This window comes from Raphanus sativus, chromosome 6 (assembly GCF_000801105.2).
Source record: "Raphanus sativus cultivar WK10039 chromosome 6, ASM80110v3, whole genome shotgun sequence".
Classification (NCBI taxonomy): domain Eukaryota; kingdom Viridiplantae; phylum Streptophyta; class Magnoliopsida; order Brassicales; family Brassicaceae; genus Raphanus; species Raphanus sativus.
Genome location: NC_079516.1, coordinates 14,554,348 through 14,576,183, shown reverse-complemented (window position 1 = coordinate 14,576,183; position 21,836 = coordinate 14,554,348). Strand labels below are relative to the sequence as shown.

General features: G+C 30.4%; 2 protein-coding genes and 1 long non-coding RNA gene across 4 annotated transcripts; 1 reads left to right on the top strand and 2 right to left on the bottom strand.

Annotated features, from left to right (window-relative positions):
- The first annotated feature begins 1,203 nt into the window (after window positions 1–1,203).
- Window positions 1,204–2,738, top strand: LOC130495996 (uncharacterized). The gene is made up of 4 exons (XR_008935036.1): window positions 1,204–1,740; window positions 1,816–1,953; window positions 2,090–2,215; window positions 2,451–2,738. It is a non-coding gene; the product is annotated as an uncharacterized LOC130495996 (long non-coding RNA).
- Window positions 2,739–9,335: 6,597 nt separating this feature from the next.
- On the bottom strand, window positions 9,336–11,232 carry LOC108829258 (uncharacterized). Its single transcript, XM_018602922.2, has 7 exons — window positions 11,125–11,232; window positions 10,917–11,003; window positions 10,644–10,832; window positions 10,324–10,482; window positions 10,190–10,243; window positions 9,947–10,078; window positions 9,336–9,740 (listed from the first exon to the last, which is right to left on the bottom strand). Exons 1-7 carry the CDS (start codon window positions 11,230–11,232, stop codon window positions 9,336–9,338), a joined length of 1,134 nt encoding a protein of 377 aa, XP_018458424.2.
- A 2,327-nt stretch (window positions 11,233–13,559) lies between these two features.
- Window positions 13,560–16,867, bottom strand: LOC130495444 (small RNA degrading nuclease 5-like). Of its 2 annotated transcripts, none has more exons than XM_056986820.1 (13): window positions 16,646–16,867; window positions 16,488–16,538; window positions 16,331–16,396; window positions 15,881–16,014; window positions 15,650–15,753; window positions 15,446–15,565; window positions 15,283–15,353; window positions 15,137–15,196; window positions 15,004–15,059; window positions 14,856–14,916; window positions 14,500–14,767; window positions 13,945–14,428; window positions 13,560–13,857 (listed from the first exon to the last, which is right to left on the bottom strand). In XM_056986820.1, exons 1-13 carry the CDS (start codon window positions 16,757–16,759, stop codon window positions 13,731–13,733), a joined length of 1,716 nt encoding a protein of 571 aa, XP_056842800.1. In that variant the 5' UTR covers window positions 16,760–16,867; the 3' UTR covers window positions 13,560–13,730. The 2 variants fall into 2 exon arrangements, with proteins under 2 accessions (XP_056842800.1, XP_056842799.1); XM_056986819.1 differs by having other exon boundaries at window positions 15,875–16,014; window positions 16,646–16,853.
- Window positions 16,868–21,836: the final 4,969 nt, after the last annotated feature.

Here is a 21,836-nt window from a genome sequence, read left to right as displayed (position 1 = left end):
GTTTTAAAATTCTAAAACAATTATAGAAAATAATATTAAACAATTTTTTATTATTTTATTTATATTTTGTTAATCATGAGATATTTTAACACATATCAAACATTTAAGAGGAAAAATACTATCAAATAATATTTTACAATATATTTTCTTTGGGATTTAAAAAATGAAAATTAATATTAAAAAATAATTTACAAATAGCTTTCTTTAGGATTTGTTTAAAAATAAATTTTCTAAAACAATTACTCTTAAATAATTTTAAAATTTAGTTACCATTAAATAATTTTTAATATTATTTTTAATTTTTATTTTATTTTATTAGGATATATATATATTTAATCATGATATATTCTAACACATGTCACAAATATTAAAAGAAAAATTTCTATCAAATAATCTTTTACAATTATATTTTGTTTAAGATATTAAAAATAACAAATTACTAATAAAGATTATTATATTTAATTTTTAACCTAAATTATTTATTATCGTTGTATATATATTTTAATTATGAAATAGTTAAACATATACCACAATTTTACATATATAATTGTCATGCTCAATATAATATTTATAATTATATTTTCATTGAGATTTTTGAAAAGGAAAATTATTATTAAATAAATTATTTAGTCAATGTCAGTGGACAATAGAAATGTTTAGACAATAAACTAAGGAAATTAATAATATTTGCTTAGGTGTTTGTCCAAGATTAATTTTAACTACCTAGAACAAATAACGACTCTGATCAGTTAAATAAAATAACGACTCTGAACAGTTAACTTACTACCTAGAACAAATTAACGTTGACATGAACTTACTTACCTATTAACATAACCAACTTAAGATTATCAACACAAACAAACACACATAAACAATCATGTGTTTATACAGCGACATTAACTTACGTATGTACGTATGTACAAACGCCTGATCATTATTGTGGCCATAACTTATATAAGCAGAATCTATAATATAATGCCGGAGTTTCACTCTCACCAGGGTGCCACGTGTCCATTTTTAAGTTTTGGGCTCTATGTTATGTTCGGTTTCTTTTGGTTGCATTAGGTTGAAATTGGGCCTGAATTGTGTTTATGGTGTTGGGTTAGATAACTGACGAGTATTTTTAAAATGAAAGTGGGCAGCACGTAATTTCCGGTTTTCATTTGCTCTAATAATTAGGAATTTGGTCTGATTTGGTTCTCCATGTTTGGTTCCATAAATGAGTGAACGCTGCGTTTACTGTTATTAGGGCTTCAATGTTTATCCTCTTCCAGAGCTCAACCTCACTGTCTCCGCCTCAAAGCTAACGATTCTCCTCCCATCGCTTAACCTTTCATACCGTTCAACGCATTCCTTTTAATTCACCAATAATTGCTATTCATATGAAACTCAGACCTTTCCGTTTCTTTCATGTCAATCTCTATTATATAAGAGAGGGTTGAGAGCAGGATGGATATTCATCTCCACTCCGCTAGCTCCGTAACCAACCTCTAAGCATCTCTTCCGCACCTCTTCCGGCGTCCCAGAATCCACCGCTCTGCTTCGGCCGGTGAGACCACAAACGATCCGTGGAGGATTACACCACTTCTCTTCAGAGATGGCTCTCCGATTCAGGCCTTTCCCCAGAAAATAGCTATCGATATAGTCGAAATCGGAGAGAGTGGCGTCGCGTCTCAGAACCTAAGAAAAAAAGAGAAGCTTCTTTTAGTTCCTCCTTCTCACGTCATCAGTGCTGATTCCGTAAGTTCAAAAGCCTGAACTTTTATTTAAGCTTGCAATAAAATCATGAGATTTTGATTCCTTTCATCGGTTTAGGTGTGGACCAGTGGTGATGCTGGTGAAGTGATGAAACATTACAATGATGACAAACAGCGGTAGTCTAATATCTCCGGCGATGATTCTTTTGCTCGCCTCTACAGAGCTTTTGAGACCCAAATCGAGACAGCTCTCGAGGTAATCATCCATCTTTTCTATTTGGATTCAAAGCTGTGTGCTTTGGACATAGAATTTGATTTGCCTATGGTTCTGATTTTACAATGTTTCTGGTGGTAAAGGAATCGTTTTTTTTTTCATGGTTTCGATTTTGCAGAAAGCTGAGATTGTTACCAAGGAGAAGAACAGAGCTTCTGCTATTGCAATGAACGCTGAGATCCGTCGCACCAAGGCTCGATTGTCCGAGGAAGTCCCCAAGTTGCAGAGACTTGCTATCAAGCGGGTAAGCTTCCTTTTCTCTTCATGGACCACCTACATTGACTTTTTAGCTTGGTTAAGCTTATATTATATGATTCTTTTTTTAAAATTCAAGTGTGAGTGAATTTCATTAAAAGTTGTAAATATAGCTTTTATTAAATCATGTCTGAAAAAAGCTAATCCATTAGCTGAGGTTGACTAAATCATAACTCAAGGATTAACTTTTGTAAACTCGGTGGAAATTCTATATATTGTTTTAGTTAAAGAGCCTCACAACGGAAGAGCTTGCTGCGAGAAAAGGTTTGGTACTTGCGCTTCCGGCGAGGATTGAATCTATACCTGATGGGACAGCGGGTGGTCCTAAAAGCACTACCAGCTACTTTTGCATCAATTGATAACGATGATGCTGCTGTTGATGATGAGGAAAAACCTTAACTTTACATTTTACAATGAAACATATCTCTTATGCTTTCAAATGGTACTTCCTTGGTGAACATCCCCACCTTCGTTACCAACCAAAAGAATAATAACAATTTTTTTTTTGTCCATATGAGTTAAGAATCTTCTAATTTGTTCTCATGCACTCGATCTCACACAACCCTATATAAAGAAATAAGAAAAGTAAAGAGATTCTAATGATCTAACTTGGGCCATGACTTGACCTTAAGTTCATCAAGACGTTCTTGATATGGTTTTTTCTCAACGATGATTCTTGGATTTTGCTCTGTCATTTACTTATTACCTACTTATCTTCTAAGTAATTTTTTTTGCATTTCAATAAACTTAAGAAATAGAGAAGAGATATATAAGAATCACAAGAGAAGATAAATGACCACGCCAGAGACAAACAAATCAGTTGTTAGCCAATCTCTCAGCAATCACGCTTTTATCAATAATCGTTTTTCAATCTCCCAAACTCAAAAGCTTAGTACCAGCAGGCAACGGAGAAACGTGTGTCGGCTTCCCCGACAGTGAACAAAAGGAAGAGCAGCCTACCTCACCGTTTACTCAAAATCAAACAAGATTTTTTTTTTTTGAAGAATGTTAAATTTATTCGAACAAAAAAAGCCTTTTTACAAACTAATGCAATCAAACAAAACTTCGAAACCCAACTTTTTAATGCCCAAAAATATAGCAAAACTACTTATGGGTTAATATTAGTTTTTTTTTTATCAAATGGGTTAATATTAGTTTAAATATAAGTTTTAAGCAGAACAAGACCATTCAGACTTTTTCTACTTATTATTTTATTTTTTCTACTTTCTCTTTCACATGAGATAAAAATATCAATACCTTTTTGGTGGACACTTACAGATTTATGGATCATCTTAAAAAAACAAAGAAAGTCCAATATTACTGGGAATTAATTTGGACATTGCATTCATTATAATCGATCGCAATTTAAAAATATAAAACACAATAATATTACAATTCGTCACCCTCGCAACTAATACTGGGATAAATAAGTAACAAAACAAACTTTTCGGTTCGTATAAGTTGTTAAGTTTATAAAGACTATTTTTAATTTTTTAAATAAAACGTTATTTATAAATACACTAACTTAGGACAAAAAATGCTTCCCGCGTGTCCAGAAATCCTGTGTCTACAAGATATATCAAACCATACAAAACAAACGAACATTAGGGCCACGTCCCTTACATTATCGCGACTTACGCAACTCCCCAACCTACACCTCCCTCCTAATCCCAAACCAACAATCCTCTGCATATTCAAAAATATGCAGCTACCCAGCTCAACTATGTTCGCAACATTACTAACATGGCTTCAACTTGCACAAATTCTGCAACGTCTAACAAAACTTATACAAACACTACCAAACACACCAACAACGTATAAGTACGTCCGAACCCAGCCCCGTGCTTGCGCGGGGACTCCGCCCCTAATGACAATAATGACAAAAGAAATCAACATAAGCTATCACTTGGTTGAGGCGAGAAATGGCTTGATGAATCGTTCCGTTCGCCATGCACCGGCCCCATTCACTTGATTCTCGTAGAGTAAATAACATGCTAAGATTAGGATATAGAACCTCACCTTATATCTCTTCTTGAATCAATAGTTATGTTTGGTGAGAAGTGACAAAATATGAGGAAGTTTAGTTCTATATATATTGGAGATGTGAATAATTGTAATTCCTCTTAGTTTATGATTTTTTATTTAGGATTTGAATAAAGGAAAATTAACTTTATAAAAAAATTTACATTTTTTTGGTCTAATTTAAAAAAAGGATAATTACTATCAAATATTTCTTGATATATATATATATATATATTTTTTTTATTTATCTACAGTTATCTTCTCTTCATGATTTTAGTAAAGAAAAATTAGTATTAAATAATATGTGAATTTTTAAAACGAAAATTACTATTTTAAAAAATTGTGTTAATATGTGAATAGTTGTAGTTTTTTTTTTATGATCATTTTAATTAGGATTTGAATAAAGGAAAATTAACTTATCAAATACTTCTTGAGTTATGGCTTTTTGTGATAAACACATAAAATATATCTTTTATTTATGATTTTTGAAAATAAAATGTAGTGTTAAATATTGTACAAATTATAAAAAAGGAAAATTACCATAAAAATTATGAAAAATAAAATTTCCATTAAGCGATATTATATTTTTGTTATTAACTGTGAGATAGTTTAAAAACACATGTCATAATCTTAAAATTTTAATTGCCATGTGTCACGATCATGTTAATTCGTACACATATCACAATCTTAAAATTTTAATTGCCACGTGTCGCGATCATGTTAATTAGTAACTTTAAAGAACCAAAACTTTATATAATAAGATTTTATAGAATTATTAATTTATCGATATACTAATTGAATCAAAATTTAATCTGGAACTATAAATTATATAATTTAAAGAGGATTTTAGTGTATATTAATTTATAGAGTATTAATTTAAAGAGGTTATACTATACCTAGATTTATTCGAATTTATATATATTTTGAACCACTTAAATCAATTCAAATCGTATATATATATATTATATATATATATATATATATAATATAATTAATATATGTGCAAACTAGATTAAGTTAATTATATTTTCAGATATCATACCAAAATAAACATTTGTCTTGCCCCTATTTATTACATAAACTAATTCAAAATTTTAAGTTGTGATATTGGATAATGTTTAGAATTAGGTAATACCAATTTTCAAAATCTATTCGGTATTTTGCAGTTCAGTTAGATACAGATTAAGTTTTTCCAGTTGGATTCAATTTTAGATTTTGGGTTTTTTTTTCTTACTGTGGAAATGTAAATCAATATATTCAGTTTTAAATCTCTGATTTTTTTCCTAAACTTATCGTCACTGTGGAATTGTAAATTGATATATGAAAGACATACAAGTTAATATAGTAAACTGATACTAACAAAAATTAAAGCTAAAGCTGACGAGTATGTATACGGGTTGAAACCTTTTTTTTTTTGCTAAAACACGGGTTGAAATTTTGTATGCTTTCATATATCGATATCAAGACATATGAAAGCATAAACAGTTATATAATAAATTAAACATACAAAGTTCACATACTAATGTCTATTTCTTGTATGTCTTTCCTCGTCATTTATCAACAAATGTTCTTATTTACCTCACTGTACGGAAATGTGATTTCAACAAAATATGTTTCTCACCAGTTGATTCCAGATGATAACAAAGATTAATGACCTCTATACATTTGTGTCATGAAATCACAGTTATTATATAGATAGACCTTAGTTAGAGATGTGTAACTGTTGTAGTCTTTTATTTTAATATTTGATTTGGTCTAGGAATGGTAAGAAATTTAAACCTAAATAAAACAAACCTTTCAATTGATAGATGCATAATATTATTAAAGGTCACAACTTGGAGGAGAAAAAATACCCTTAATAGAAGACAGAGACAGTGATTTCAACATCTACAAGCGATTTTCCTCTGAAGTAGAATCTTAACTCAATCATCCTCCAAAATCCACCACAAGTAGAATTGATTGAACAATATCCTCACGATTAGCTTTATAGTACCAGTGTCTAGCTTAGTAAGGTATATGTTATACTATAGTTATCAATCATTTTAAACGTCATATTATAAAAGTATTTTAATTTCACCCTCCATTTATAACATGGGTTAGTCTAGTGGTTTGCCAAATATGGTCGATTTATTATTGTATAGATTCAAATCTGCATAACAAAACAACATACTTCATATTCATGCCTGTTTGTATACATCATTCTCTAGAATCTTAGAAATTTCTTTTACATTATTTCTTATTCTTACAAACATACATAGTTCTCTCAAACAATATTCTTTTTCAAAACTTCTAACAAGTTTTAATCGACTGTCAAAACTTACATGATAGAATACAAAATAATTCAGTCCCAGTAAAATTGTTCATGCACCTAAAACCTTCATATGAGGGTAAGATCTAAAGGTCGGAAAACACGATTAGTTAAGAAAAAGATGCATGATGCAAAACAGGTTACTGATACTGACGCAGATCGAATGCTTGAAGTATATGATTTGAGAGTTTTTTGTAGGTAGTTATTAGAACCAATACTTGCTTCCTCATCCTGAAATGAAATCTACAGTTATCTCTGTCATAAAAATTAGCAATAAGAAAAAGATACCACAAACGATAATGTCCAGTCTCAGTCAAATCCATTTTTACTATACTGTTTTTGTTTGGGTCCAAATTTAAAGTGGGTAGAAAGTACCCATATATAAGAAAAAACTAGATTTTGACCCGCGCTTCGAAAGCGCGGGTTTCTTCCGGTTAATAAAATAGTTGATATTAATAGTGTTTTGGTTTTAATAGTATATATTATCATGTTATCAAGTCGTATTATTTGAAAAAGAAAATGATTTAAAAATACATTTATCATCTATTTATTTGAGATTTTTTATATAATTTCTTGCAATACAGTATATTTTTATATTTTATGTGTATTTTATAAGAGTTAAAATTTTAAAACTTGTGAGACATAAGTTTTACTTTCTAGATTTTGGGTTAATCTAATAGTATAGATTTGTAGATGTTTTAATAATTGTAGAAGTGTTTTCGCACCCGACCTAGACCCACAGTCAAACTGATAAATCCAGTTATTCGATATAAATCCAGTATAAATTTATTTGAAACTGATACATAAAAACCTGATAAATCCCGATAAAAATTGTTTAATATGAATTAATATTTTAGTTTTGTTGTACAGTATTATGTTACAAAGTCGTTTTATATCGAAGATAAGAATGCTTTTTTATTTAAAATAAAAAAAAATTATGAATTTATTTATTTAATATTGTGTATTCAACAATATTATTATATTTTCTATATATAAGATTTTATTTGTTGAAGTAGTGAGACTTAAGATTTATGATTTTGGCCTTATGTAATAATATAGAATTTTTTTATGTTTTTAATAGTTTTAAAATTAGTTTAAAATAATAATTTTAATCTTAAAAATAGATTAATACATATAGTTTGTTTTAAGATATTTTTTGGTAAAGTGTGTTTATCAAAACTTGATTTTCTAAGTATTAAAATAATTTTTTTTGAACTTGTAACTTTAAATATTCAATATAAAATCTGTGGGTTAAATTATAATACTTATTTACAACATATGTTTTGGGTTTAAGTGGTTAGATTTTATTTAAAATAATTATCCACACTATAGATTTTTTAGGTCATAGTACCGTAACATTATAAGAGAAACCATAGTCCTCATTAGAATTTTTAAATATAGGCCAATAAAATGAATTACTGAAATAATAGATTAGTTCAAGAAAATTAATCTAAAAAATGAACATTACGGTTGGGCTTTGGTTAAACAAAATCTTTGACCCACTAAAATATGTTGATTACTAAATAAAAACATTGAATGTTATCTAGTTAGACAATTTAAGGTAGGACCAACAAATAATGAGTCAAATGAAAGAATAGAAACAACCTTGCATAAGTAGATTTTTTTAGACTCCTTGCATTTTAATAGTATAAATTTAAAATTTAAAGTACATAAATTATTTGATATTTTTTTAACTATGATGGCTGAGAAAATATAAACACAAACTTAGATTTGAGGTATTAGTAGTTAGAGAAGTAAAGAATACAGGCAGATATTAATTCATTAGATTAATTAATGAATATCGTATAATTAAAGCATTATGGATTGCTTAATCACATTCACTCGGGTTTAAATTGAGAGAATGGATCCCACATATAGATCAAAACAAAACCATCCTATATTAAATTGAGATAGTGGATTCCGTACATTTCATATATTCAGCGCATTATTAACATAGAATTGGTTTATCATGTAAGACCACTAACTAATTACTATTATGCCATTAATGAAGGTGCATTAACCTTGTATAAGTAGATTTTTTCACAATGATCCTCTTTTAATAGTATATAGATATCAAAGTTCTAAATGGTGACTAAAGAAATGAACAAAAAAAAATTCTCTAAATATAACACGGTTTATTAGGAATATTCTTTCCATATAATTTCTCTTATTTCTTATTTTTAACAAAATTATTAAACAAAAACATTCTTTAACAAATTTGAGAAACAACAATAAATAACGTATACCTGTTTTATTTTATTTTATTTTTTCATTCTTTGTCTATTCATTCTTATCATTTTTAAAGTGATCACCAACTAGAACCGAAGAGAGCATGAATAGCTGATACAGAAGGTGACACACCATCCCTTTTTGGCTCTTTAACTGTTCGTTAGCAAAGAAAATCAAGAATAAGATTCTCTCCTCTTGTTATTTGTTCTTTACAGCCTAATATTTTTAGTACGTTTGATGCATGATGCCAACATCACGCGAGAGTTGTAATATGCTACAAGGAGCAGAACAAAAGGGAAAACATGTATCAAGGTACAACTTGCGAAGGTGTAACTTGTATTTTATAGTTAACTGTATTAGAGTATATATATTCCTCTTAAGTTTTACTAGGGCTCCTAACAGTTAAATTAGTCATTGACCATTTACAAATTAAAATGCACTAACCTGGAGAAAAATAATTATAAAGAAGGCAGAATTATAACTCTTTGATTTTCTTAATATATTATTGATATTTATTAAAATTCAAATTTCGATATTACACTTGAAAATATCAAACTCCACAAGAGTTTCCTCCTGGACCACCATAATTAATATAGAAACCAAGTGGATTGCGTCGGAATATAAATTTCTTACCAATTGTTAGCCCATAGCATTTGGGACTATCTAGAACCACTTGTGTAGGAAAATAATTCATTTTGTGCTGCACATAATTGGAATCCAACACTTCGATATTTGTGAAAATTCCCGAATCCTTGGGGTGGTTAACATTCGGAAATTGACCATTACCCATCTCAGGGCTTGAACCAGAAGGTGAAGCCTGAACTACACCACCAGCTCCAACCAGATTCGCACCATTGTCTAAAAGGTTAAATAGCTCTTTTGGCCAATATCCAATATCGACGTTGGGTTCACCTGACCCCAGTTCTGTAAGCCACCAGTTTCCTGTATTTTTGTCCTTTTCACGTATAATTAACAAACAAATAAGAATTTGTTACTTTATATGAATCACAGTAAAAAATATGTTAAACAAGCTATTTGAATGAATGAAATTTAACAGAAATTACCACTAATTTGATTGTATAAATTTCATGATTCATAAATCCTTCACTTCTTAGTGGGAATCACATGTGTTGAATAAATATATAAGATTAAGAATAATACCTGATGGATGAGGTAATGCAACCAGAGAGACTGCCCAGGCGGAAAATCTATGGGTTGAACTATGGGAAACGTCTGTGATACTTGAACAAACCCTGAACATGCTGTATTGTAACATCCTTTTCCATCTTTACCCTACAAAATCATCATATTTATATTTATATATTATTTGATTTAGAGATTCACCAAATATAATATGTTGCCTACACAACTGAAAGAAACCAAGAATATATATCACATGCACACCTTCCAAAATCCATATGTCCAAGTACGTCCGTCACCAAAAATGCTTGGATTTATCTGTAAAAGATTTGAAATATTTCAGGAATATCCACACAATCAAACAAATTAAAGAAAAAAACAGTAAAATGTAAACCTACCATCCAACCCGCTGAAATATAATTGTCCTCGTTATTCGGTCCACTGCCTATATATATTTGACCATACGAGGCTTGATCTTGTGCGATGTCTAGTTTAAACATTTTAAACCAAGCTTCTACACCACGAAATGGACCATTTTGTGACTTTACTCCAGCAAGCTACCAGAAGTGAATGTTTATAATCAGTAATCACCATTGTGTCTCATGTGCATATATATATATATATTCCATATATTAATACTTAAAATATATGTATAAGAAAATATCTGTGAGAAAAAAAAATGTATAAGAATATATTAAGAGGAAAGTGGATGTTTTACATGTGTTCCAGAACTATTAGGTGATAGAGAATGAACATGGTTCTCTCCCAAAACTTGAGCGTTGGTGGTGAATTCTTTTGTATTTCTCCATACAGGAATTGTTCCATCTGGACATGGTATTTTCTGTTTTTGTACTTTGTTTATTCCAATTGGACCTTTTAATTTAGTCCTTGAAACTGATGGTTTCATCTTTGAAAAAGGTGCAAATGTAGTCAAGTTAAAAATAACATTTCATAAGAAAATCTATGTAGGACCAATTTTAAAATCATGCACCTGAATTGTATGGTATTTGAGTAAGGGATGGCCAAGTCCGGATTGCATATAAATATCTATACAATCATATGTTACATTTTCACCTATCTGCAAATGAAAAAGGATGTTGATCTCATTACATGATACAAGAAAAATGATGTTGACTTAATTAAATAGATTAAAATATAGAAAACATATATGTGTCTAAAGTTTTTGTATTAAAGCTGACCTTGAAGGATTTGAGAGGTACAGTACTTTGACCAGAATGAACTAAGACTCCTGAAAATAAAAGAGATAAGAGATTCATAACTAGAGCCATCCTAATTCCTTTTGACATTTTTGTTTTTGTTGTGTTTAGAATGCTCTGTTATATATACATATTAAGATGTCAAGGAATGAATAGAAAATTAATAAGGGAAAAATGTTATTAAATCACGAACTTTCAAATTTGGTTGAAAAAAAACATGAACTTTGTCTTATACCACTTAAAGCATCAACTTATCTTGACTAGCCGTTTTAACCTCTAACATATTTTGACTAAGCCAATTTTAAGATGCTTTTAAAATGGTTAACAAGATTGAGGTAACAGGTTACTTTATGTCTCTAATCTCTGTCAAGTCCAGGCGACGTCGTTCTAAAAAATTGTTTCATAAAGGATTCGAACCCGGGACCAAAACAACAACTGTAGCACGCTTAACCACTAGACTACTTATCATTTTATTAACTACTATAGATACTGATAACTATTATTAAACCGCCGAATCGTTTCTTCTCCCAACCTAAAAATCCCATTCCTTTCTGGATTTATAAACCTTAATATGTTCCATTCATTTCTGGATTTATAAACTCTTGAATTTTTTTCAAAGGTGAAGACTTTCTATTTATCTTTCAGAAGAATAAAATGGGGTGGTGCATGCTTTGTGCAAGTAAGGAGAATTCAGATTATGGATGGGGCCTTGAAGGAGAGTGTGTGTCGTGTGAGAAATAAAACGATTTAGTTTTGGATAAGAATCAGATGTTGTGATTGAGTGAGGTAATAATAATAAATATTAGCATCTATAGTTGTTAACAAAATAATAAGTAGACTACTGCTTAAGCTCTGATTCAATTGTACCTTTGGTCTCAAGTTCGAATCCCTTAAGAAACAATTTTTTTTTAATTTTCAAAGAGACGTCGTACGGATTTGACAGAAATTAGAGACGGAGACTAACCCCGTTAATTCAATCTGTTGACTACTTTATCAGTGTTTTGAAAATTGCTTAGTCAATATATGTTAGAGGTTAAAACGGTTAGTCAAAATAAATTGAGGCTTTAAATGGTTTACGACAAAGTTAATGATTTTTTTCAACCAAATTTGAAAATTGATGATTTAAATGACATTTTTCCTTATTAATTATGCTTGATTTGTTTGTTTTTGGTAATATGTATTCTAAATAAAGAAAATAAGAATACATGTTTGACTGGCATTATGTTACTATATATTATGAAACCTTTTTTGGTAAAATTATGAAATTTTATAAACTAGATGAGTATTAAATAAGAAATGAAAGTTCTTTGACCAGGAAAAGTTTGTTGTTAGTCAGGCCCCACCACAGCCTGCTTCAGCCCACAATTTGATAGTATGCCGTTTCATGCCTTGAATGATTGTTAATTTGGAAAACAATCAAAACACCTGCACGGTGTGGAAAGGGGGTACCTGTACCCATAACTTTTTTGAAAACTACAATATGTATTTTTGTACAAATTTTTGTATGTGCACCCATAATAATTTATAATTTCCACCCACAGCAATAGATCAACTTCAGGAAAAAAAACAAAACAAACTAAATGTATTTAGCAAGTTAAACATAATTTAGTCAGTTTAAGAAATCAATATCACTTGAAATTTAAAGCCATTTAATAATAATAATAATAATAATAATAATAATAATAATAATAATAATAATAATAATAATACTACAAAACCACGAAAAAAAAAGAATGAAGCTTTTTCAACGGTTGTGGGAGAATGTTTGTTGACAAAGAGTTGATTCTCAACATCATTATTTTGCTCTTTTTGCTTCTTCTTTTTTAGATAAAGGAGTTGCTGAATAACCACCACAACCTTCACAGATATTTTCTGAGGACTGCAACATTAAAACCTGAAAAAAAAAGAGATTTGTGCCAATATAAGTATGTAACTATTAAAGCATTCAAAAACAGTGTTTAGGAGGCAAAGCTGCAAATTCTTCGATTATTTTGCGATACATTAGGCAAACAAACAACATGCTGAGAGCTCTTTTCTCTGATGTTATCAGAATCAATTGAAATTTTGAAAATCATTTTCTTGCCAAAGTGGTGGGTAATTGCTTCAGATAAGAACTCGGGATCTTCATTCTAGAGGAAACAAAAAATTGATTAAAAAAGCTTGCAAACACTTATTTTAATAATGCTAATCAACATCCTCCTATATATGAGAATAAACAAATTTTTGGTTGAACCTAAGAATGTTCTTAGACATGTAGATGGACATTAATATCTTCAAACAGTACCTCATTGTAGAGTTCAGAGGCTGAACGATGAACAATCAATTCATCCACTGGAATCATCTTTAACATTTGCAATTAAAATAATAAACCAAAGTATATGTTTGCCATACACATAAGTTTGTTCACGCAAGGAAAAAGTTTATGAAAATATCTTTGATATCGATAAATATGAAAGCATACAAAGTTATATAATAAACCAATACTATCAAAAAATTATACCGAACCGAAGCTAACAAGTATGTATGTATACTGGTTGCTCATAAAGTATACAGTGCAAGAAACTTAAGAGTCCGTGTAAAATTCGCTTTTATTGCTTGATACCTACAAAACAGAGAGCTACTTCAGCTTGTGCTTGAAGCTCTTCAAGAACCTTCACAACTTTCTCACGGCTAAACCCAATCTCACTCTTCTCATCTCTTAGCATTTTCCTCACCCTTCATCACACAAGAAACATACGGTAAGGAAACACAATCAGATAGCTCTGTCTTTAAAACAAGAATTGAAGTCGAGTGATTGCAAACCTGTGTACAATGGACGTGTCTCCATGTCCAGTGCAAACTATAAACATTGCATTGGTAGGTAATGCAGCGTGAAGGGCATGGACTCTTTCATCCATTTTCTTCAAGATCACCTTAGTTTCAGCTGAGACTTTGCTTTTGGGACGTTTCTCAGGACCGGCTGAAGCATCGCTACTACATGTCTGTAATGAGATCATCTTTGCTAGTCTTGAGTTTAGTTTCTCTGGATCATCCGCTCTCCTCTGGAAATGTGTGTTCAGTTCTGAGAACTGTGTCCAAACAAACTGCGACCGCCTGTTCTTTACCTCTTTCATGGCCTTTGAAAGTGCTTCATCATCATCACATACTGGAATTGCATTTGATGACTCAGAAGCATACCGCTTCACGATGTTGATGCTGTCCACGATAGAAGTGGCTTTCTCGCTCTCATTCAAAACGTTGAGGAGTCTCTTTCTTATCATCTCAGGTGGTGAACCGAACTCAGGTCCTAAAGAGGAAGCCAAGGAGATAAAATCACTTCACAGGATACAGAAGAAGAAAGATTTAGGAATCACTTACCGTATTTTATCTTCATTAGTGCCAAATCCATGGCTGCCTTTGCATCCTCGACGCTGTCATGTCCAGATTCAGACATTTGTATCTCTCTAGCGAGAAACTTTTTGGCTAGAATCCGAAGTTTGGTTTTGTAAGAACCACCACGTGGATGCTTGTAGAGCACTGCAGTGTCAATCACTAGGTTATGAGAGATCTTCAGAGAAACCAAGTCATTCTCCAAAGAGTGTCCTACTAGTACTGTCTCTTTGAAAACCAGCTTCAAGAACTCTTCCTAAACATATCAAACAGCTCTGATATTATCATATTATACTAGATCGTTACAAATATGTAAATAGAAAGTTATAATCATCTTGTGGAACCTGAATATATCTAAGGGTTGTTGTTACCCCCTCCATCATCTCAGCTGTTATTCCGCTATACCTGCAAACCGATACCAATACCAAATACTATTATAACTTTCTAAACCAAACCAAACCAAACCAGACCGAGCATATTAGAATGGCTTACCTTGTATTGTAATCAGTAATAAGATTTGTTGGCTTGACTAGTTTATCTAGAAGAACCTGCACTACCATGGCAACTTAGTAACAGTAGGGAAGAGATGTAACAAACTTGAAGACAGTAAGGAAGAAGAAGATACCTGTCCTTCTATATCAACCAGTGTCACTCTTGTCAATTCAAAACCATCCTTTGTAATACACTAGGGTGAAACATAAAGAAAAGAAAATGATTAGCTCACAAAGCATCATCACAAAAGGCTAGAGAAGATAGCTGCTTAGTGCTTACCATCTCGCAATCAAGAGCCAAAATTTCACGGGGACATGATCCTGACGGTGCAGGAAGTGTAGAAACAAACTCTGCATGACGAAAGAAAAAACATTATGAAGGCAAAAGGTTAACAGCTTAAAACATGATTAGGTTATTAATCTTCAGTAGCTAGAGCTCGTACCCGTCTCAAACTTGTATCCATTTTGTTCCATTTCCTTTCGACTTAGAGTGTAGTATGCAACAGGGAACGGTATATCTTTTGTGAGCTCAATGAAGGTCTTCCCGGTCAGATTACATGCTTCTACAAGCGAAAGATGTTATATTGTTAGTGCCTTCGATTAGGAGAAGGATTGTTATAAGATCTAGTTTACAAGATTTTTACTACCTGGCTTAGATAGAGGTGGTTCCATTGGACTAGTAGCACTTTTCTTCTTCTTACCCCTGCAAGTAAGGATGGTATCTACTGTCTTCATCTCATCAACTGCACAACTAAACACAATGAGAAGACAATAATCAAAAGATGTTAAACCACACAATTAACCAAGAAAAATTGTATTCAAATTCCAAATAAGCAATAAGAAAATAAAAAAGAGAAAGAACCAAAACTTACACCAACCTCAAAGCTAAAAGCGGTACAGGATTGCCACAACAAGATTTCAACCTAGCAAGTGCTTTAGACTGTGATAAGTACAGAGCAGCATCCAATCCAGGGAGGTAGAGCAAGACAACCTTTGGAATTAGAGGCTTATTCTGCAAAAAAGACCATATTCATTGAAATATCATTTATACTTCCTACAAAGAAAGTCTAAACTTTCAGAACTTTAAAAAAATAAAAGCATAAAGAAAAATATATCTACACATACAAAGAAAAGTAAGCTCCAAGCTCAATCACCAACACATACCCAACAAGTTCCAAGCTTTTTTTTTTGTTAATAAAACCTCTCAGAACTTAACAAAAAATATATAAAGTTCAGAACTTCTTCAAAATGAAAATGTAAACAACATATGTGTAACTCTTCAAGCTCAATCATCAATCAACACATTACCCAACAGACAAGGTTCATACCTTGATGAATACCCACGAGGGCATATAGCCTTCTCCAATAACCCATGTGACAAGTCCCTGAACATCCTGTTCAAAACCCCCACATTATCAATATATTACATTCTCATTAGTCCCAAAAAAAAAAAGAATAGTTATAACATTTGGGAAAACAAACTACTTGTAAGTTCAATGTTATGTCCGGAGTGTTGAAAACGAGTTCTGGTTTCGCCTGCCACAAATTTTTTGGAGCATTAAGCAAACTTCAATACCAATATAAAAACCAATCAAATCAAAATCATAAGAAGAAGAAGCTTTAAGGTAAAAGGAGGTGGTTACTTCCGGTCCATATACATCGAAGAAACCGTTGGTCTTATTATCAACACCGTCGGCGCTTTCTCCACAATCAAGATTGTCTTCCACGGCGTCGTGCTTACGCTTCAAAGACGACATCTTTTGAGACGGGGAAGAAGCTTTTCCTAAAGAGAGATTGGTCTTCACCCCTTTCGTCCGGCAGCCGGACCAATCTTTGAAGGGTTTTTAACACTTTTGTTGTCGTTCAAAAATACCTAATTGACCTTTTTAAAAATATTTTTACTACAGAAACTGTTTATCACTTAGTAAGCAATATTCATTATATTTTGAAAACTCGATTTTTAACCAAATTATTTAAACTATGTGATTTTCCGTGCTCATGCACGGATACAAATATTTATAAATTAAATATGTTACAATAGTTGATTATTATTTAATTTTAATTTTGAATTAATTTATAATTTGTATGCATAATTTATACTAATAATATTATATTATTTTAATCAGACATGATTTTAAATAAGTTATCATTTGGGTATATTGGATTGCATCAATCAATTTCTTTAAATTCAACTAATATTTTTTATTTTAAATATATGAAAATTATGATTATTTGCTTTTATTTTGGTTATTATCTTAGATATGTAAATATATTTGAAGAAGATTATGTATAACTTAAGATATATTGTGTTTAGAATGAAGTAAAAATAAACTAAATATTTGATTCCAAATTACAAAAAAATTATATATATTGATTTTTAAAATAAATATTAGAAAGTAAAACGACAATCAATTAGAAGTTACTTACATAAGTAACTAATACTTTTTGGAAGCCCATGAACACATATCAATATTACAGTAACTAAAATATTTATAAATTCTAAATAATTTATGTCTTATATATATTAAATGGTAAACTGAAATTTATGTAAATAGTCCTAAAAATGAGAATTCAGATTTGCGTTGGTATTTTGATTATGGTTATATTAACTTTGACAAACATAAAACATAAATTTAATATTAAAAAACATTTTTAATAATGATAATATATAATATATCTACCTTGTTAGATTATATAGTGTTATGCTAATTTAAAATATTTTAATTATTTGATCAAAAGTTAATTTGACTTTATTTTAATATCTATTTAAAATAAACAGTTTAATTTTTTGTGATTGTATTTTAGAAATCATATTATATAAGTAAATGTAATTATAGATTAGAAATCACATTATAAAATATATATTTTCATCTAAGAAAATATAGATATAAATAAATATTTTTACTTCAAAAGTATATTTTATGTTATTTAAAATAGTCTTAAATGGAATATTTCTATTTTGTGAAATTTCCTTTTTTAATGAAATCATATTATATAAACATATATTTTCGTTTTTAATATTTTAAAAAAACTTTATAAATGTTTCTTTTTATTATATATGTTATTTGGAAAATTTTAAAAGGAAACTAAATAAAAATTTCAATAATAGTATTTAAATGTAAATTTTTTAATTCACTAAAGGTATCAGCGTAATCAACTATCGTGAGAGTTAACGTGAGCGCGACACATAGGAAACTGACTTCTCAAATAATATTATAGAGATTAAAATAGATCAGAATTTTAATTCCAAGTTATAAAAAAGTTTATTATTTTAACAAATTGTTATTTTTAAATTATATTATAAAGTTATATCTTTGATTTTCACCCGACAATTACAAAAATAAATTTATTATCGAACAAAACTTAGATTCACTTCTAAGATGAATCTTTAAATTCATTTCTTCTTTGTTTATGCCAATTTGACTTTTTAATTCAGTCCTTGAAATTGATGGTTTCATCTTTCAAAAAGGTGCAAATATAGTCAAATTTAAAAATCACATTTCATAAAAAAAAATCTATGTAGGACCAATTTTTAAATCATGAACCTGAATCCTATGGTATTTGAGTAAGGGATGATCAAGTCCTGATTGCATATTAATATCAATACAATCGTATGCTACATTTTCACCTATATGTAAATGAGAAAGGATGTTGATCTCATTACATGATATAAAGAAAATGATGTTGACTTAATTAAATAGATTAAAATATGGGAAACATATATGTGCCTAAAGTTTTTGTTTAAAAGCTGACCCTGAAGGATTTGAGAGGTACGTTATTGAATCTGAAATTGAAGTGATTTGATCTTTAATGAGTTTTTAGATGATTGTAGGAAAATTAGAGGATTTAGTGTGATTTTTGTTAAAACACTTTGAAATCTCATCTAAAATAGTGGGATTTGTATTTTTGTTTTTATAACTAAAGAAATCACCTCAAAACTTTAGAAACATTTAAAGCACTCTAAAATCTCTAACTTAAGTTTTGTTCAATAACAGTGGATTTCAGAGTGTTTTATAAAATGTCAAGTTCAATAACACTGGATTTTAAAGTGTTTTTAAAATTCACGTTTAAATAACAGTGGATTTGTAATTTTAATACAAATCACTTCAAACTCTTAGTTGAATACACCCCCCTAAGACTCCCGAAAATAAAAGAGATAAGACATTCAGAACTAGATTCATCCTAATTCTTTTTTGACATTTTTGTTTTTTGTTGTGTTTAGAATTCTCTGTTATATATATATATTATATATATATATATATATATATATATATATATTTAAGATGTCAAGAAATGCATAGCAAATTATAATTAAGTTTGATTTGTTCTTTTTGGTAATATATATTCTAAATAAAGAAAATATGGATAAATGTTTGACTGGCAGTATGTTTCTATATATTATGAAACCTTTTTGGTAAAATTAAGAATTTTATAAACTAAATTAGTATTTAAAGTTCTTTGACCACGAAAAGTTTGTTAGTCAAGTATAAAATCTAAGAAATTGTATTAAATGAATATTAAATGGGAATGGTATCGTTTACTTGCATTTCAAACATTTCTTTGTTTTTTTTCCTTTTCTTAGCAAGAAACACATCAAAGTAGTTTTATAAACTAAACACAAACTATTATGAATCAATCATCAACCATCCTAATCTAATAACCAAACGCTTTATAAATTCTACTCACTAATCTCCATAAAATCACATAATTTCACGATAGATTGATATATAATCGAAAGTTTAAAGAGATATAAACAATACAATCAAAAGAAATCTGTAAACAAAAGCAAAAATTTACAAAAGTTTAAAATTAAAAATCAAAAATAAATTCAGAAAAATCTATGCAGCTATATTTAAGTATCTTAGGATTCTTGTTCCCGTGTTTTAGATCTTAAAAACGAACTAGATAAATAAATCTGAATCAGCTCACGGTAATTCTGGGTAAAACCTGTTTCTGACTCCACCATAACCTGCTTCAGCCCACAGCTGCCCTAATAGGTCTGGGCATTTGGATTCTCGGCTCGGGTTTGGGTTGGGTCTTGTCAAGTCTGGATCATTCGGGTCTTAGATATTAAGATTCAATAGTATAATCAGAATTTATCAGTTCAGATCTGGTTCGGTCTTTGTCGGGTCCGAACCGATTCGGATCTTAGATAGTTGGACCCAATAGAGTAATTAGAATTTTTTGATTCGAGTTTGGTTTTGGATTGGGTTCAGTTTGGGTTTTATTTGCTCGAACCCAAAAAATACCTACACAAAACGCATAAAAATATCTGAAATATTTAAATACTCGAAATATATTCGAAATTTTACCTAAAATCTAACCGAAGACATGAAAAATACCTGAACTTGTATCTGATTATCTGAATTATATTTTTGAAAATCTAAAATTTTATCCAAAACCTAAAAACATACGCGAAACCCAAATCCGAAAACCTGCATGTACTGAAACACCCATACATATCTAGTATACAGGCTGCTAATATATACCAAAAATTTCCGGTATTTCGGATACCCATCGGATCTCGGATTCGGATTGGGTCGGATCCAAAACCTGCATGTCCTCCACAACAAAACCCAATAAGATAAAAACCGGTTCAGTTCCTACCTAAACTGGGATTTTTCGGATCAGTTTTGGATCTGGTCACCGGGTTCGGGTAATATCCCGTAATATGCGATCCCATGCCTTGGATGTGTGTTAATTTGGAAAACAAATCAAACCACCTGCAAGGTAGAAACTTTAAAATAACATAAATACAAATGAGTTGAGGGACATTGATCCTTGAGGTGACAGATTACCAACACTGTGACACTCTTCCACCAATACTTCATTATGAATATTCACCTTTATATACATATTGAAACTTATTTTCACCTCTATATTGTATCTATATATTATATAGTCTTATCTGAAATATACCAATTATTCCTTTATAGTCAGTGTGACTAGCGTCTCTTGTAAATGCTTACATACATTGCCTTGTCATACACGTGAATACCGTATGAGTAAGATTTATTAAGTTTATCAGGTCATTGTCCCTGGAAGCACCCATGGGTATCTCCATTGGCGTCTGGAAACACACCTGTACAAAAATCCTAAGCCGATGATAACAACAAAGATAACCGCACCTAAGTTCCTAACACGAAAAAATAAAAAAATAATAAAAAAAAAAAGTTCCTAACACGAACTCTATTAAAGGGAACTGGGTCGCAAATGGGGTCCAGCAAAAGTTGGCACTATGCAATAGACCAAGAGATGTTGAATCGATGATTCGTAAGTGGCGTTAACTTCTTTAAGTGATTTTAATAAACAATGTGTTGTATCGTATGGTTAGAGAGATTTGTATAGTCAACAACTGAACTAGTGGGTAGGAAACTGAGATTTGGTTGTCGAACCGTTTGGTCTGTGTGAACGTCCTCCTAGTTTAGAATCTTCTATTTTCAAAAACAAATGGAATTTCTGTATTTCTCGATTTTTAAACTTTTTTTTTTGAATAAATGTTTAAATTTTATTCAAGCAAAAACTTTTTCACATCAAGTTGAACTGTGCTTCTATTTATTTACAGCATCAAAAATCTGTTCTCAATAAAAGAATTATCCTGCACTTTCAGCTCTTCCATTTTCTTGGACCCCAAACCAAGTGATTAACACTTCCTCAAGGTACTGCTGGCCCCTCCCTCCCTTTCACAGAAGCAACTTGAGTCTTATTGTCCTATCCACAAATCTGACCAAACAGTTGATATCTTTCGGTTGTTCCCCCGTGTCTTCTACCAATGTGTTATCTCCACACTGTATGCATCGTAGCATGGATAGCATACCAACTTTTAAACTTTTA

Coding starts and splice junctions, on each gene's coding strand:
- LOC108829258 (XM_018602922.2), bottom strand. CDS start 11,232: ATGTCAAAAGGAATTAGGATGGCTCTAGTTATGAATCTCTTATCTCTT. Junction 10,483..10,643: donor CTAATAGTTCTGGAACACAT/GTAAAACATCCA, acceptor CACTTCTGGTAG/CTTGCTGGAGTAAAGTCACA. Junction 10,079..10,189: donor GGACATATGGATTTTGGAAG/GTGTGCATGTGA, acceptor ATGATTTTGTAG/GGTAAAGATGGAAAAGGATG.
- LOC130495444 (XM_056986819.1), bottom strand. CDS start 16,759: ATGTCGTCTTTGAAGCGTAAGCACGACGCCGTGGAAGACAATCTTGAT. Junction 15,754..15,874: donor CTTTTAGCTTTGAGGTTGGT/GTAAGTTTTGGT, acceptor CATTGTGTTTAG/TTGTGCAGTTGATGAGATGA. Junction 13,858..13,944: donor GACACGTCCATTGTACACAG/GTTTGCAATCAC, acceptor TGTGTGATGAAG/GGTGAGGAAAATGCTAAGAG.